General features: G+C 39.9%; 1 protein-coding gene and 1 non-coding gene across 4 annotated transcripts in view; both read right to left on the bottom strand.

The window, feature by feature from the left end:
• The window catches only part of WDR43 (WD repeat domain 43), a 61,652-nt gene that overhangs the window by 32,769 nt on the left and 12,173 nt on the right, over positions 1-16,710 (bottom strand). For all 3 annotated transcript variants that reach the window (XM_002757924.7, XM_054245091.2, XM_035272930.3), the window contains 4 exons: positions 10,053-10,173; positions 8,828-8,967; positions 5,037-5,139; positions 165-229 (listed from right to left, as the gene is read on the bottom strand). In XM_002757924.7, the coding sequence (XP_002757970.2) occupies positions 165-229; positions 5,037-5,139; positions 8,828-8,967; positions 10,053-10,173 (429 nt within the window). The remainder of the gene's footprint in view (positions 1-164; positions 230-5,036; positions 5,140-8,827; positions 8,968-10,052; positions 10,174-16,710) is intronic.
• LOC118147602 (small nucleolar RNA SNORD53/SNORD92) lies at positions 9,284-9,369 on the bottom strand. The gene has a single exon (XR_004734044.1). It is a non-coding gene; the product is annotated as a small nucleolar RNA SNORD53/SNORD92 (small nucleolar RNA).

Raw genomic sequence — 16,710 nt, forward strand, 5'->3', positions numbered from 1 at the left:
TGCCCAGCTTAAACTGGGAATGTATGTAGTCATGTGGATAAAGAAAAATACTATCAAAACAGTCTAACTGAAGAGTAATATGATGCAAAGAATAACCAGCTGGGAAAACGACCAAGTAACAAGTCAGGGAAAGAAATTTCATACTCAGAAAATGTCTTACTTACCCATTTAATATGTGTTCAAAAAGATGGACTTGACCATCTCTGCAAACAACAGCCAACTTGACAGGCTAAAACAAAAATGTAACCAACGTATTATAAAGAAAAACATACTCCAGTCCCCAAACTAAGGAAAACTCAGCTGTCCTTCCCACCCCTTTACATAATCAGAAGAGAAAAAAACAATAGCAAGAATCCATTTAAAAATAACTACCTCTGTCAAAATAACCATTAGTAGTAGGGTTATCAACATTCCAGATAAATGTTTACGCCAAGAAGACAACAGTCAAGGAGAATGAACCCTCGAAGTTAGATGAGCAAAGGCTGGCAACATGGGGCTGACATGCCCCTCATGCCGGGAATACAGAAAAAGCCATTTTGCATGTATGGCTAGGGAGGGGTGTTATAAGCCCTCATCACCTCTCTTCCTCCATCCCTGTCAATGTAAGTGGCCTAGGCTGTCTGGAAATGTCCCCATCCACCTAGGAAGGGGTGTGGTAAAGCCCTGATCACCTCTCCCTCCATCCACTGTCAGTGTGAGTGGTTTAGGCGCTCTGCATGCTCCTACCTACCATACTCTTGCTGTCGGCCTCTCTAAAGCTCATGTTTAAAAGTTCTGAAACTTTCTTAAGGTAAGTTTAAATGAAAGCACTTCCAAAATACTGCTATAACTCTAGTTATAAAGGTAATGAGAGAATTCGGGGAGTAGCCAATACACTGAAAGAAAATGAAATATATAAAATGTTTTAAGACTAACTTTGCACAACTGTAATATATCAATTAAAAACCAGAAAAAAGAGACTAATATTCATTGTGAAAACAACTTTGACAATGTTGAAAATTCTTTACTGGTATATTTAAAAATAAGAAATCTCAGAAAGGGGAGTTTTACTAAATTCTTTCTCAGGTTTAGTGCTGTATGACAGTTGTCAGGGGAGGGCCAGACAGAGTGGCTCAGGCCTGTAATCCCAGCACTTTGGGAGGCTGGAGCGGGAAGACAGCTAGAGCCCAGGAGTTCAAGACCAAACTGGGAAATAGAGCGAAACCCCGTTTGTACAAAAAATACAAAAAAAATTAGTGCAGTACGGTGGGCACATGCCTGTAGTCCCAGCTACTCACAAGACTGGGGTGGGATTGCTTAAGCCCAGGAGGTCAAGGCTACGGTGAGCCTTGATGGCACCACTGCACTCCGGTCTGGGCAACGGGGTGAAACCCCATTTCAAAAAAGAAAAAGTTATCGGGAGAGACCATTTCCATGCCATCCAATTTTCTAGTTCCCCCTTATGCGACTCCAATTGACAGGCATCCAAATCTAACCTCTAACTGTCCAGAGAGGTTGGTAACCTTTGAAGACAAAATAAGCAGATGGCTCTGCAATACCATAATCAAGGTTTTGTTTAATTCTAACGTATTGCTGCTAACTACAATCTTATATGAAGTGTCAGAATTAGAACTGGCTTCCTGATCCATCATTCCTAGTTTAATGTCTTAAAAAATCATGTAAAAGGCCCCAGGGCATGGTGGCTCATATCGGTAATCCCAGCACCTTAGGAGGTCGAGGCAGGTACATCACAAAGCAGAGATTGAGACCATCCTGGCCAACATGGTGCAACCCCGTCTCTACTAAAAATACAAAACTTAGCTCAGTGTGGTGACGCGTGCCTGTAGTCCCGGCTACTCCGGAGGCTGAGGCAAGAGAATCATCTGAACCCAAGAGGCAGAGGCGGCAATAAGCCGAGATCACACCACTGCACTCCAGCCTGGCAAGAGAGTAAGACTCCGCCTCGAAATAAAACAAGGGAAAAAAAAGATAAAATACCATTTCAAAAAAACAGTTCTGCTCCTTTATTATTGATAATTTTAAATATAATGCCAATAATAATCCAAGATAATGTCTGAATCAAACCTAAAATTAAATCTAAAAGTAGCAACATAATTCAGTCAGAAAAAGAGAAAGTTAAAAACTCAGTCTTGGCTGAGCGCGGTGGCTCACGTCTATAATCCCAGCACTTTGGGACACTGAGGCAGGTGGATCACCTAAGGTCAGGAGATTGAGACTAGCCTGGCCAACATGGTAAAACTCTATATCTCTACTAAAAACACGAAAATTAGCCAGGCATGGTGGCACGTGCCTATAGCCCCAGCTCCCTACGAGGCTGAGGGAGAATTGCTCCAACATGGGAGGTGGAGGTTGCAGTGAGCTGAGATCACACTATCACACTCCAGATTGGCCAACAGAGCGAGACTCCATCTCAAAGAAAAACAAACTCAGTCTATTCTCTGCAGAGTAGTGAAGTTTTGCTACTCCAAGGCAACAATTTTTCTCCCATAAATTACTTATATTTAAGAACCTATCTCTAAAAATCACATACACAGCAGGGCACGGCAGCTCATGTCTGTAATCCCAGCACTTTGGGAGGCCAAAGCAGGTGGACTACCTGAAGTCAGGAGTTCAAGACCAGCCTGGCCAACATGGTGCGACCCCATCTTTACTAAAAATTACAAAAAATGAGCTGACCTTGGTAGTGGGCACCTGTAATCCCAGCTATTCAGGACACTGAGGCAGGAGAATCACTTAAACCCAAGAGGCGGAGGCTGCAGTGAGCCAAGATCGTGCCACTGCACTCCAGCCAGGGCAACAAGATCAAGTCTCTGTCTCAAAAAAAAAAAAAAAACACACACACCCACAAATAAAGGTTAAAAAAGTTTGACTGGGCCCAGTGGCTCACACCTACAATCCCAGCTCTTTGGGAGGCCAAGGTGGGCAGATCACTTGAGGTTAGGAGTTCAAAATCAGCCTGGCCAACATGGCAAAACTCCATCTCTACTAGAAAAAAAACAAAAATTAGCCAGGCATGGTGGTATACACCTATAGGCCCAGCTACTTGAGAGATTGAGGCAGAAAGATCACTTAAACCTGAGAAGCAGAGGTTGTAGTGAGCCACGCTGGCACCACTACAGTCCACCCTGGGCAAGAGAGCAAGACTCTGTCTCCCGAAAAAAAAAGATTTTTTTTTTTTTTTTTTTTAGAAAGTCACTTCAAGTTAAATCAACCTCTTTATTTAATAGTTATAGGGGGCTGGGCACAGTGGCTTATGCCTGTAATCCCAGCACTTTGGGAGGCCAAGGCAGGCAGATCACTTAAGGCCAGGAGTTCGAAACCAGCCTGGCCAACATGGCAAAACACTGTCTCTATTAAAAATACAAAAATTAGCCAGGCATGGCAGTGCACACCTGTAATTCCAGCTCCTATGGAGGCTGAGGCAGGAGAACTGCTTGAACCCAGTGGGTGCAGGTTGCAGTGAGCCAAGATCAAGCCACTGCACTCCAGCTGGGTGACAGATTAAGACTCCATCTCAAAAAAAAAAAAAAAAAAAAACTTATGGGGAAAATACCAAAATGTTTCTCATCAGTTCCCTATGATCAGAACTTCTAATCATCAGAATGTGAGTGCACAGATCACAATGAATGTACCCAAGTGTGCCCAACAGCTTTATAACATTAAAACATAGATTACTGTAATTAAGCATAGGATTCCTACTAGTTTTCTTAAAGACAAAAATCTATAGAGAATCACTGATCTACTATCAATGGCCCCTACTTCATATTAGCAGGCCAAGTTTATTAGCAACAGAAGCTATATTTGTTTACTTATTTACGTAATTACTGAGACAGGGTCTCACTGTCACCCAGGCTGGAGTACAATGGCAGTATCACAGCTCACTACAGCTTCAATCTCCAGGGCTCAAGTAATCTTCCCACTTCAGCCTCCCAAGTAGCTGGGACCATAGGTACATGCCACCATGCCCAGCTAATTTTTCTTTTTATTTTTTGTGGAGACGGAGTCTCCACAAAAAAAAAACTTTTTAAAATTAGCTGGGCACCTGTCTCTACAAAAAATAAAAAAAAATTAGCTTGGCACGGTAGTCCTGAACTCCTGGGCTCACGTTAGCCACCAAGCCCAGCCAGAAGCAACAGTAAACCAAAATCTCTTTCTTTTTAAACCAACGCTTCTTCCACTAAAACACTTTTTTAAAAGTATTAAAACATGATGAAAAACTTCTAAATCATCTCTAAATCCTAGAGGTTAATGCAAAATCTGCATTTGAAAACTAATCTGAGTTAAAAGTGAAATATCCTTAACTTGCATTAAAAATGTGGGATTCTGTGCAAATCAAAATCGTACATAGCTTTAGTCAAAGAGAAACATGAAGTACTTCGATGACATCAGATTTAATGCTATAATCATCGAATCCCTGATTTTTACATGAAAAAAATTGTTTTTGTTACCGAGATGGACTCTCATTGTGTCGCCCAGGCTGGAGAGCAGTGGCGCAGTCCTGAATCACTGCAACCTCTGCCTCCCAGGTTCAAGTGATTTTCCTGCCTCCACGCCCAGCTAATTTTTCCAGATTTTTAGTAGAGATGGGGTTACACCATGTTGGCCAGGATGGTCAGAACTCCTGACCTAGTGATCCGCCTGCCTCAGCCTTCCAAAGTGCTGGGATTACAGGCATAAGCCACCTCGCCCAGTGAATAATTCTTTTTTTATAGGCATCAAACAAGAGGACATCAGTTTTTTAGCACCAAAAAAACTGCATCTGATAAAAGACTCATATATACATACTCCTAGTAACAAAATCCATCTCAACAACTTTTCTTAATTCATGTAATGAATTCCTGACTGTACTACCTTCCTGTACAAAATTTTCCCTTCCCCAGTGATTTAAGTTCCTTCGAAAGGTCTAAAATTTTTTAGTTTGTTGTTACTTCCTCAGGTCCCCTCTATTTCTCAAGCCATTAAATCATCAAAACCTTGATTGTAGAAACAACATCTATGAAATCCAAAAACAAATTCTCAAAAATCGAGCCATTTACCTCTTCTTTGTTTTCTGACAATGTTAAGTCAATATAGACAGGTTCATCGGTAACTGTAAATGACATCACTGCACTCTTTTCTTTGTTTTCTGATCGGACCTGCCTAGGTAACAAAAGCAGCAAATTAGATAGCAAGACACATTTAAATTCTTTTCGAAAAAGGCAAATACCTAAGGGGACAGGGAGATCAGTGCATGAGATTCCCAAGAGCTTTGTCATCTTTTGAAAACTAATGAAGTAACTAAAGATCAATACAAGGGAAGCATCCATGTCACTACCATCTAACATGGTTGCTTGAGAAAAGAAAAAGCAATAACGCATTTGTGGCAGACTTAAACAATGAGTAACGTTCTCTGTTCTTTTCTGTTGATCTGTTTGTCTATCTTGATACTAACACCAGAATCATGATTAGTACAGCTTGATAATGTCTTGAAATCAACCTTAGTCCTCTAACATTTTTTCTTTTCAAAATGATTTTGCCTGTTCTTGTCATTTCTCTTTCCATTTGAATTTTAGAATCAGTTTGTCAATTTCTTAAAAAAAAAAAAAAAGCCTGCTAAGATTTTGAATTGGTCTGCATTAAACCTATAGGTCAATTTGGGGAGAATTAACATCATAATGATACTGAGTAGAGCGCACAGAAACAGACCTATACGTACACACATATGCAGTTGATTGTCATTATTAATGGATTTCCTATGACCTATACGTACACACATATGCAGTTGATTGTCATTATTAATGGATTTCCTATGACCTATACATACACACATATGCAGTTGATTGTCATTATTAATGGATTTCCTATTTGCAAATTCGTTTGCGAAATTTTATTTGTAACCTCAAAATCACTGTATTTTATGCTCCTTCAATCATGTAGACTAGTGAAAAAATCTGAGTTGCCTAACACACTCAACATCTTCAGCTACGTTAGAACAAGGCTACACACTGCCTTCTCATTGCTGTTCTCATACTATCAACAAGTAGTTCCACCATCAACCTAGTACCAAGTTTTGTGCTTTGTTGCAGATTTCATGTTTAAAATGTCCCCAAGTATACTTCTGAAGTGCTCTATGGTGTTCCTATGCACAAGACGGCTGTGATGTGCCTCACAGTGAAAATATGGCTTAAATAGGCTTCACTCAGATGTGAGCTGTAGTGCTCTGAGTTCAAAGTTAATGAATCAAAAACATGCATTAAATAAGATATCTTCAAACAGAAACAAACATAAAATAGGGTTTTATATATTGATGACAAAAATGTTACAAACTGGCTACCATTACAATATAAATGACATAAACAAAAAAACAGATGACAAAAATGTAACTGAAGGCTCATAGGAACCTAATCTTGTATTTCCCCAAGGAATAACGTTACTGACTAAATCAGTGTTCATAGGGACTTTATAGGACTTAACAACTACAAATAATGAGAACCGATATAGGAATAAGAATGTGGGTGCAGGAATGTGTGGGTGTGTGTAGGTGTTGGGGGTTACGGGAGGAGGGGTACATGTAAAACCAAGTCAACAGAGATCTTCTCAACAAAGTATACTGGGATCCCTGGATATCCATAATGCAAAAGCATGAATCTTAACATCACGAGTCATTAGAGAAAGTCAATTTAACACCACGAAACACCATTACCCACCGATTAGAATGGCTAAAATTAAATGCTATACCAAGTGTTGATGAGGATGTGAAGGAATTCCCATTTTCATAGGCTGCTGGTAAAAATGCAAAATGCTACAACCATTTTGAAACAAACCTGGCAATGTCTTAAAAAGCTAAATATACACACCTATCATATGATCCAACCACTGCACTCCTATTTACCCAAAAGAAATGATCACATGTCCATATAAAGACTTGTACACCAAAAATGTCCACAGCAACTTTATTTGTAATGACCCAAAACCTGTCAACAAGTCAGGAAACTGAGAGAGATTACAAAGAAGACATGAGGAAAGACATCCGTTATCTTGTTTGTGGTGAGAGTTTCACAATGTATATGTATGTTAAAACTCATCAGTTTGACCACTCTGGTATGTGCAGTTTATTACAGGTCAACTATACTTCAATATAGCTGTTTTTAAAATTTAGGTACAAATTTTAAAAAATAATATATAACAAACAAGATTTACAAACAAGATTCAAATCAGCTTCTTTGCAGTCCAGAAGAAAATTAAGAGTTGATTTGATAAATTCTAAATGTTTTCATGTAAAAATTCTTAGTAAGATTCATTCTAACATGAAGTCATTCAACTATGTTCAATATCTCTACCATCAGACCACTATACACAGTATCTTAACCAATCAATAAGAGGCAGTACTGGGGTTTGATTTATCTGTTAATCTTCAATCAGCAAGAAGCTGAATGCAAGGCAGCAAGAAGCCTCTGCATGTTATGTGCTCACAGAAATGTGTCTTTCAAAGGAAATTATCAAGGGACCTTAGGCCTGCTCTACCTATCCCCATACAAATTTACAGAGCTCACTGGGCAACTTTTCAATATGGTTTTTAATATTTTTCTTTTGTGTGTGGTTAATTTTACGTTTACTTCCTTTTTATCAGGAAGCCCCCACATACAGTAGATACTATTCAGGTTAAGATTAACATAAACCAACTTTTATTTTATATTATGAAATTTTGTAGCTAGAGACCCCTAGGTACGAGGAAGTCTAAGAGGTAAAACATCTGAGATTGAAGCAACTCAGGCAGTCATGGCAGAGAACCCTGGTAGATTCTAATTTTTTGCACTACTAATTTCTTAGGCAATTATTAGACCCTCTAAAACTAAAGGAATTTATCTCCACTGGCTCTCCTCAAAAATCAAAATGAAACAGAAAACCAAATCCGTTTCATTTTAAGAGTCATAATTAGGAATTAGAGCTTTGCTGGTGGTTTTGAGGGTAAACAGAGGCCCACATTTTGACTTATGATTCCTACACAACTACCTTTTTAAGATATACATATTGGACGAGTCCCACTTCTAAATGAGTATCATCTTGTATAAATTCATAGTAACTTTATATGATGAAAAGCATGCTCAACTAATTATTACTAAAATGAGAAAAGTAGTTATCTAAAAAGATCTCTACTTATTTTGTTCATAAACAGCAGGGAGGGTTTTTTCTAACCAACTTCACCATGCTGCCATAAAATCCAGGAAATTTTTTTTTTTTTAAAGACAGGGTTTCACCATGTTGGTAAGGCTGGTCTTGAACTCCTGACCTCAGGTGATCCGCCCGCCTTGGCCTCCAAAGTGCTTGGATTACAGGTGTGAGCCACCCGCGCCCAGCCTGGAAATTTCTTTAAAAACTCTTTGATGGCTTTGTATCACTGAATTCATTTTTACTTTTAAAAGTGGTTTCAAAAAGTTAGTCAATAACAGCTACTGCAAAAAGGGGTTACTGGGAATTCTCAGACACAGCAAAGGAGTTTTATGCCCTCTGTAAATATACACTACTGCATTAACCCAGTGGTGCCACATATTTCAAAATCAAAGATCTTTCTAAATTTTTTAAAAGTTATTTCTAAATTGCCCAACCACAGAAATATTCGGTCCACTGTATCACTAAACAAGCACAGGAGACTTATTACATAATGCACTTAATTTTTTCTCAGAAAGATCTGTTTCGTAGGCAGGCTCAATTCTTTATTTATTATGAGTCAATGTAAATCCAACAGTAAGTACAACAAATAAAGTCCCATACTCATAATTTACATCAATTACATAAGCTCTGACAAATTCTTTCAATGCTACCTCCCAAATCCAAAAGAACTACATACCAGACATTAAGTAACCGGTCATGAACTGCTCCAGATAAGAAATAAAGACCTGTAATTCCATCAAAGGGCTGGCTCTCATTAGGAGGTCTGATAGTGGTGAACATAAGTGACGAAACTGGCGTCGCATGTCCTGTGAAATGCTAGGAAAAGTTAAATCTCAGTTAGGACAGCAGATTCAAAGCAGTGACAAAAATTAATAGTATATATGAATCATAAACAAGCCACATGATACCTATCTGAAAGAAGAGCTCCATGATAAAGTAACTGTTCAATGCAATTCTAAGCAAATAAGGTTATTTGTACTCTAATTCTCCTCTTTAAAAACCCATATGAAAATACTGACAATTTAGATGTTCCTTCTAACTCCCATGACCCTACCACTCCACACCTTTATTTCTTACATTCTTGAATTAAAGATTCACTTCATTCTATCCATTTTAAATGGGGTACGCTTGGGTGCTCAGACACAGCCAAGGAATTGTAGGTCTTCATTTTACTCTCAAGTGAGTCGAAACCACAATATTAAGGCATCATCACAGCACCAAATATTCAGTAAGCCCTGAGTGAAAGATTTTTCCTCCTCCAAAAATACAATTATATTTTACATATAATACTAAAAAAAAAAACCATACAATCCAAATCTCCAGTCAAATACAGTAAATGGACTAAATGCTGAATGTAGGCTAGAAATCAAAATTACCATAATCATCACATAATAGAGTAAAAACATTTTTATTAAGAAAATCTTTTTTGAGCTAGGCATGGTGGCAAGCACCTATATTCCCAGCTACTCAGGAGGTTGAGGTGGGACGATCGCTTGAGCCTGGGAGGTCAAGGCCACAGTGAGCTATGATAGTGTCACTGCACTCCAGCCTCGATGACAGAGAGAGACCCTGTCTCTAAATCTATTTTGTCTTTTATAAGGTACCTTTTTCTTTTTTGTGGATACATAGTTGGTATATATATTAAAATTTAAATTTTTAAAAAATCTTGTTTTTTGAATATTGGTTCTATTCATTTTTCCAATACATATGAAGTAGACATGTCTAGTCTTTTTAACATCAACAAATCAGATTAGTAAGCTAAATTTTCTCTACTAAACTATTTGATGTACCTGACAATGAAGAATTTGTATTCTTAAAATAATATCTCATGGCTCAAACTTCTGCATTTCTCCGTGTTCACTCTTTGATTTTTATGCTTATAAATAATTTTATTCACTCACTCTGTAGACTTCTTTGGTCTCCAAAACCCATAGCTTGATTGTTCGACCAGCTGAAAGCAACATCTTTCCATCTGGGCTGATACATAGGGAACTGACACTGCTATTGTCACCTTTCCATTTGCTATATTGTGAAGAGAGACAAAAGCATCTCAATACATGAGGAAAAACCTTACTCAGAGCAGAAAATAACAAAAAAAAAAACTGAGCATTAAAAATACTGCCTCATGTCCTATGCCAATTACATTCCCTAAAAGCTGTGTCAGGTAACTAACCCTGGGCATACCAATGTGATAAAGCTTCATTGACAGGGTTCCTTAACAAAGCACAACCTTCCTTTGGCAGGCATGAGATAAAGATTCTCAATAAGTATCAGAAAATGGGTAAGAGTTATACCAATATAAAATGGGTAGTTGTACAGCCTGTGTGTGACCCAGGAGATGAACTTTGTGAATGTGCAGGAAAGTTCCACACTGGCTAGACCTCTCCAAGCCCATTCCTAACCCTACCTCAACTCTCACTTTCTCAGGAAGGCTGGACTTTAATTAATCCCCTTAATAACACAAATGATTTCTCAAAAGCTGCAACACAAAAAGGTTATTTCCACACCAAATCCACATGAATGCACCCCAATCTGACAGGTAATATGAATTAGGAACAGCTAATTCATATTACCTTTTCATTACCTCAAATATGACTAGAAGCATGAGTCTTTCCTGTCTGTTACTCATATTAATGCCATCACAGACAACAAGGAACTTGGCTTTTCACTTATAAAATCAAGAAGTAACATTAGGGGCTGGGCATGGTGGCTCATGCCTGTAATCGCAGCATTTTGGAAGATCAAGGTGGGCAGACAGCCTGATTCCAGGAGTTCAAGATCAGCCTGGGCGATATAGTGAGACCCTGTCTCTACAAAAACTACAAAAATTAGCCAGGCGTGGTGCAGTAGCCCTAGCTACTTAAGGAGGCTGAGGTGGGAGGGTCGCTTGAGCCCAGGAGGCAGAGACTGCAATAAGCCGAGACTGCATCACTGCACTCCAGCCTGGGTGACAAAGCAAGACTGTCTTACAGAAAAAAAAGGGGGGGAAACAGTAAGAACCTTAATGACAAGAGATTATTAAGTGGAAGAAAATGTGGGACGGGCACGGTGGCTCACGCCTGTTATCCCAGCACTCTGGGAGGCTAAGGCAGGCAGATCACAAGGTCAGGAGTTCAAGACCACCCTATCCAACATGGTGAAACCCCATCTCTACTAAAAATACAAAAAAAAAAAATTGTGTTCTCAGCTACTTGGAAAGCTGAGGCAAGAGAATCACTTGAACCCAGGAAGTAGAGGTTGCAGAGAGCCAAGATTGTGCCATTGCACTCCAGCCTGGACGTCTTAGAAAAAAAGGAAAATGTATGGTTCTGACAGTCAAGACTGGAATAAGTCAAATTAGTCATTGCAGTAACAAAATTAGATTCCTACATTACAAACAAACATGTAAAAATTAATTGATCAAATTTAAAAGTATTTAAACAGAGTATGAGAATGTTTTTACAATCCTGGGTTTAGGAAAGGCCTTCCACAGCAATTATAAACCAGAATATATAAAGGAAAAAAAGCCTGATTTAATTACATAAAATTTCTGTACCATAAAATTAAAATATAAGTAAAAAGTGGCCAGGCACAGTGGCTCACACCTGTAATCCCAAAACTTTGGAGGGCCACGGCGGGTAGATCGGTAGATCACTTGAGGTGTTCAAGACCAGCCTGCACAACATGATGAAACCTTGTCTCTACTAAAAATACAAAAATTAGGCTGGTGGCAAACACTTTTGTAATTCCAGCTACTCAGGAGGCTGAGATGAGAGGATCACTTGAACCCCGAAGGCAGAAGTTACAGTGAGCTGAGATGCCACCACTGCATTCCACCTGGATGACGGAATGAGATCCTGTCTCAAAAAATAAATGTGTGTGTGTGTGTGTGTGTGTGTGTGTGTGTGTGTGTGTAAAAAGCTAGGAAAAAGTATCAAATATATATTACAAAGGATTAATACAATACACAAAAAGCTCCTTCATATCAGGAAGAAAAGGAACTCAATAAAAATAGACAAAGGATATAAACAGGCAATTCACAGGAAAAATACAAATTGTTGATAAACACAAAACATTCAACCTCCCTGGTAATCAAAGAAATCCAGCTATAAAGAGAACTTTTCCTTTAACCTTATCAGTTTCTAAAATTTTTGGCAATTTATCATCGATTACTACACTTCAATTCTCATTTATATTCAATATTCAACATATATTCACTATGTTGATACGTATAAATAAGACACAATCACCATACTATCGAAGGAGGCTGACAAACTTCCTGAATTTACTTCCCTATTCAGTTTTTTGGGTCTTTTTTTTTTTTTTTAGACAGTTTTGCTCTGTTGCCCAGGCTGGAGTGCAATGACACGATCTGGGATCATTGTAACCTCCATCTCCCGGGTTCAAGCAATTCTCCTGCCTCAGCCTCTCAAGTAGCTCAGATTACAGGCATATGTCACCACGCTCGGCTAATATTGTATTTTTAGTAGAGATGAAGTTTCTCCATGTTGGTCAAGCTGGTCTCGAACTCCCAACCTCAGGTGATCCCGCCCACCTCAGCCTCCCAAAGCACTGGGATTACAGGCGTGAGCCACTGCACCCAGCCCCCGACTCAGTATTGAAACAGTATTGAAAATGCTAGTTAGGCTAATAATACCTTCTCTCTATCCTCCCCACAACCCGATCCCTCAGGAGCTTTGCAACTCAGAGCATAAATCAGCATCATCTGGGAACTTGTGAGAATTATGTACTCTCAAGCTCCAACCTAGCTACACCTACTAAATCAGATCTGTATGTACTGGCCAGGCACGGTGGCTCAAGCCTGTAATCCCAGCACTTTGGGAGGCCGAGGCAGGTGGATCACGAGGTCAAGAGATTGAGACCATCCTAGTCAACATGGTGAAACCCCGTCTCTACTAAAAATACAAAAAATTAGCTGGGCATGGTGGCACGTGCCTGTAATCCTAGCTACTCAGGAGGCTGAGGCAGGAGAACTGCTTGAACCCAGGATGTGGAGGTTGCGGTGAGGTGAAATCGTGCCATTGCACTCCAGCCTGGGTAACAAGAGAGAAACTCCGTCTCAAAAAAAAAAAAAAAAGATCTGTATGTACAAGGAAATATTAGACAAAAAAATTCCTCTCTGGGAAATGTAAATGCTTCCAGACCTATACATACTAATATTTGAAGGTTTCCCAATCACTCTATAAATGAAGCATAATAATTGAAAAGTCACACACTCACACCTAAGCCTTCCAATCAGTATTTTTTCCTCAAACAGGGTCTTGCTCTGTTGCCCAGGAACAGCGAAGTAGCAAGATAACAGCTCACTGCAGCCTTAATCTCCTGGGTTCAAGTGATTCTCCTGCCCCAGCCTCTTAGGTGGCTGGAACTTCAGTTACACACCAACACCCCTCACTAACTGTTTTCTTCTTTGTAGAGAGAGGGTTCTCACTATGTTGCCTAGGATAGTCTTGAACTCCTAAGCTCAAGCAGTCCTTCCACCTCAGCCTTCCAAAGTGCTAAGATTACAGGCATAAGCCACAGCACCCAGCCACCAAAAAGCTTTTTTTTTTTGGAGACGAAGTCTCATTGTGGCCCAGGCTGGAATGCAATGGCGCGATCTCGGCTCACTTCAACCTCTACCTCCCAGGTTCAAGCAATTCTCCTGCCTCAGCCTTCCTAGTAGCTGGGATTACAGACTCGTGCCACCACGCCTGGCTAATTTTTGTATTTTTTTAGTAGAGATGGGGTTTCACCATCTTGGCCAGGCTGGTCTTGAACTCTTGACCTCATGTTCCACCTGCCTTGGCCTCCCAAAGTGCTGGGATTACAGGCGTGAGTCACCAAGCCTGGCTCCAATCAGCTTTTTAATGCTTTGTTTCCAAATAGCAACAGACAGGCCAGGATCTCCAGTGGGCTGGAAGATAAAACATAAACATAAAGAAGAACAAATCAAAACACACCCACAATAGAGATATAAGGAACAAAAGAAAATAATTAATGGCCAGGTGTGCTGCCTCACACCTGTAATCCCAGCACTTTGGGAGGCCAAGGCGGGTGGATCACCTGAAATCAGGCATTTAAGACCAGCCTGACCAATATAATGAAACCTTGTCTCTACTAAAAATACAAAAATTAGGTGAGCATGGTGGCAGGCACTTGTAATCCCAGCTACCTAGGAGGTTGAGGCAGGAGAATTGCTTGAACCTGGGAGGTGGAGGTTGCAGTGACCTGAAATCGTACCATTGCACTCCAGCCTGGGCGACAGAATGAGAATCTGTCTCAAAAAAAAAAAAAGAAAGAAAAAGAAAAAGAAAAGAAAAAAAAGCAGTAAACAAAAAATTGCGTCTAAAGTAAACCATGGTAAAAGACTTAGCTGAGCACAATGACTCACACCCGTAATCCCAGCCCTTTGGGAGGCCAAAGCAGGCAGATCACAAGGTCAAGAGAGGAGACCATCCTGGCCAACATGGTGAAACCCACTCTCTACAAAAATTACAAAAATTAGCCGGGCGTGATACCTACAGTGCCAGCCACTCGGGAGGCAGAGGTTGCAGTGAACCAACACTGCACCACTGCACTCCAGTCTGACAACAGAACAAGACTCCGTCTCAAAAAACAAAAAAAAAATTCACTAGAAGATTTGGAAAATGAAATTGAGACAATCTAACAGGTAACAGAAAAGTAAAAGGAGAAAATAAGAGAAAAAAGCCAGAATTTTAAAGAATAAGTCCAGGAAATGCAAGATCTAGGTAACAGTATGTAATACCAGAGAAAGCTTAAGAAAAAACAGATGAAATTATCAAATAAATAGTGCAAGAAAAATGAGAACATGGGCCGGGCTCGGTGTCTCACACCTATAATCCCAGCACTTTGGGAGGCCAAGGTGGGCAGATCACGAGGTCAGGTAATTGAGACCATCCTGTCCAACATGGTGAAACCCTGTCTCTACTAAAAATACAAAAATTAGCTGGGCATGATGGTACGTGCCTGTAATCCCAGCTACTCGGGAGGCTGAGGCAAGACGATCACTTGAACCCGGGAGGCGGTGGTTGCAGTGAGCTGATCCCATCAAATGCCAATGCAATTGATTAACTTTTTTAAGCATGGAAAATTTGAGAATACAACAAATAATTAACACTAAAAAGCTTTTTAAAAAATGGAAAAATGTCTACAAAATTAGTGAGGAAAATATACGTGCAACCCAAAACCCTATATCCTTTAACTACCAACCCACTGTGGGGTATAATTAAAGACACTGGTGAACAGGCAGAATCTCTCTCGTACGTTCTCAGGAATTTACCAACTGATGTGCCCCACAAAAAAGAGTAAACCGAAAAAGGAGAAAATAAAATCCAGGAATCAGATTCCATCTGACAAGAAAAAAACCCTCCAGGATGACAGTGAAAGAAAATCTCGGCCAGGCGCAGTGGCTCATGCCTGTAATCACAGCACTTTGGGAGGCCAAGGCTGGTGGATCCCTTGAGATTAGGCGTTTGAGACCAGCCTGGCCAACATGGTGAAACCCCGTCTCCACTAAAAATACAAAAATTGGCCCAGTGTGGTGGCGCGAGCCTGTAATCCCAGCTACTCAGGAGGCTGAGGCAAGAGATTCGCTTGAATCTGGGAGACAGAGGTGTCAGTGAGCCGAGATCCCGCCACAGTACTCCAGCCTAGGTGATAAAGACTCAAAAATAATAATAATAAAAAAGAACATCTCAGAATAGTCACCATTCAGCACAACTTACAAGACAGAGAAGTCTTCTAAGAAATGAATAAAACTGACTGACGTGTCTAGAAAACTGTGAATTTATATCACTAGTTGAGAATAACCTAGTAACAGGTACATACAAAACTAATCAAATGAAAACCAAAGCAATTATAAACCCCAAGAAAAGCAAAATTTTGTACAAAAAAAATATATTAAACATAGGAAAGTCTAAGGCTCAGTTGTAACAATATTTAACGAGTTATAATGTAAATACTGCTTATCGAACACTGTGATACAACAATATTGGGAGATTTTGGAGGGAGAAAAGAAGATAAGAGCTAAATACTCATCTTCCACAGTAGAAAAGCAATACATAGCATCTAAAACAGAAAACAAAATCAAGTAACAGCAACTTAAGAATGCTAAGGATGAAGCTGGAAACATAATGATCTTATGAGACAACACAGTTTAGTGCATGAGGGGCCAGGCTCTTACTTAACCTACCTCACGACAACAGTAGGGCTACACTCCACCTCACAGGCTTATGATTAAATATATTAAGATGCACAACGTGTTGAACGGCTCCTTGAACATTACTAGTCCCTATGTGAAGGACCTATCTTCGTAACCTCTCATGCAGAAACGGTAACGCAGGCCCCACCCCCAGACCTACTGTACCAAAATCTCTACAGGCATTTCTGACAGGTAACTAGTATACAAACTGCTGTGTCTGCTACAAGTAAATGGAGCACAAATACTCACTGAGCCATCATGGAAACAATTTACTCACCTAAACCTCCAACCCCAAACCCCACTTCAAATTCTAAGTCTCTATCACCACCGTGTCTGCTGGATCTTATCTTTCACAT

The sequence above is a fragment of the Callithrix jacchus genome, chromosome 14 (assembly GCF_049354715.1).
Source record: "Callithrix jacchus isolate 240 chromosome 14, calJac240_pri, whole genome shotgun sequence".
Taxonomy (NCBI): Eukaryota; Metazoa; Chordata; class Mammalia; order Primates; family Cebidae; genus Callithrix; species Callithrix jacchus.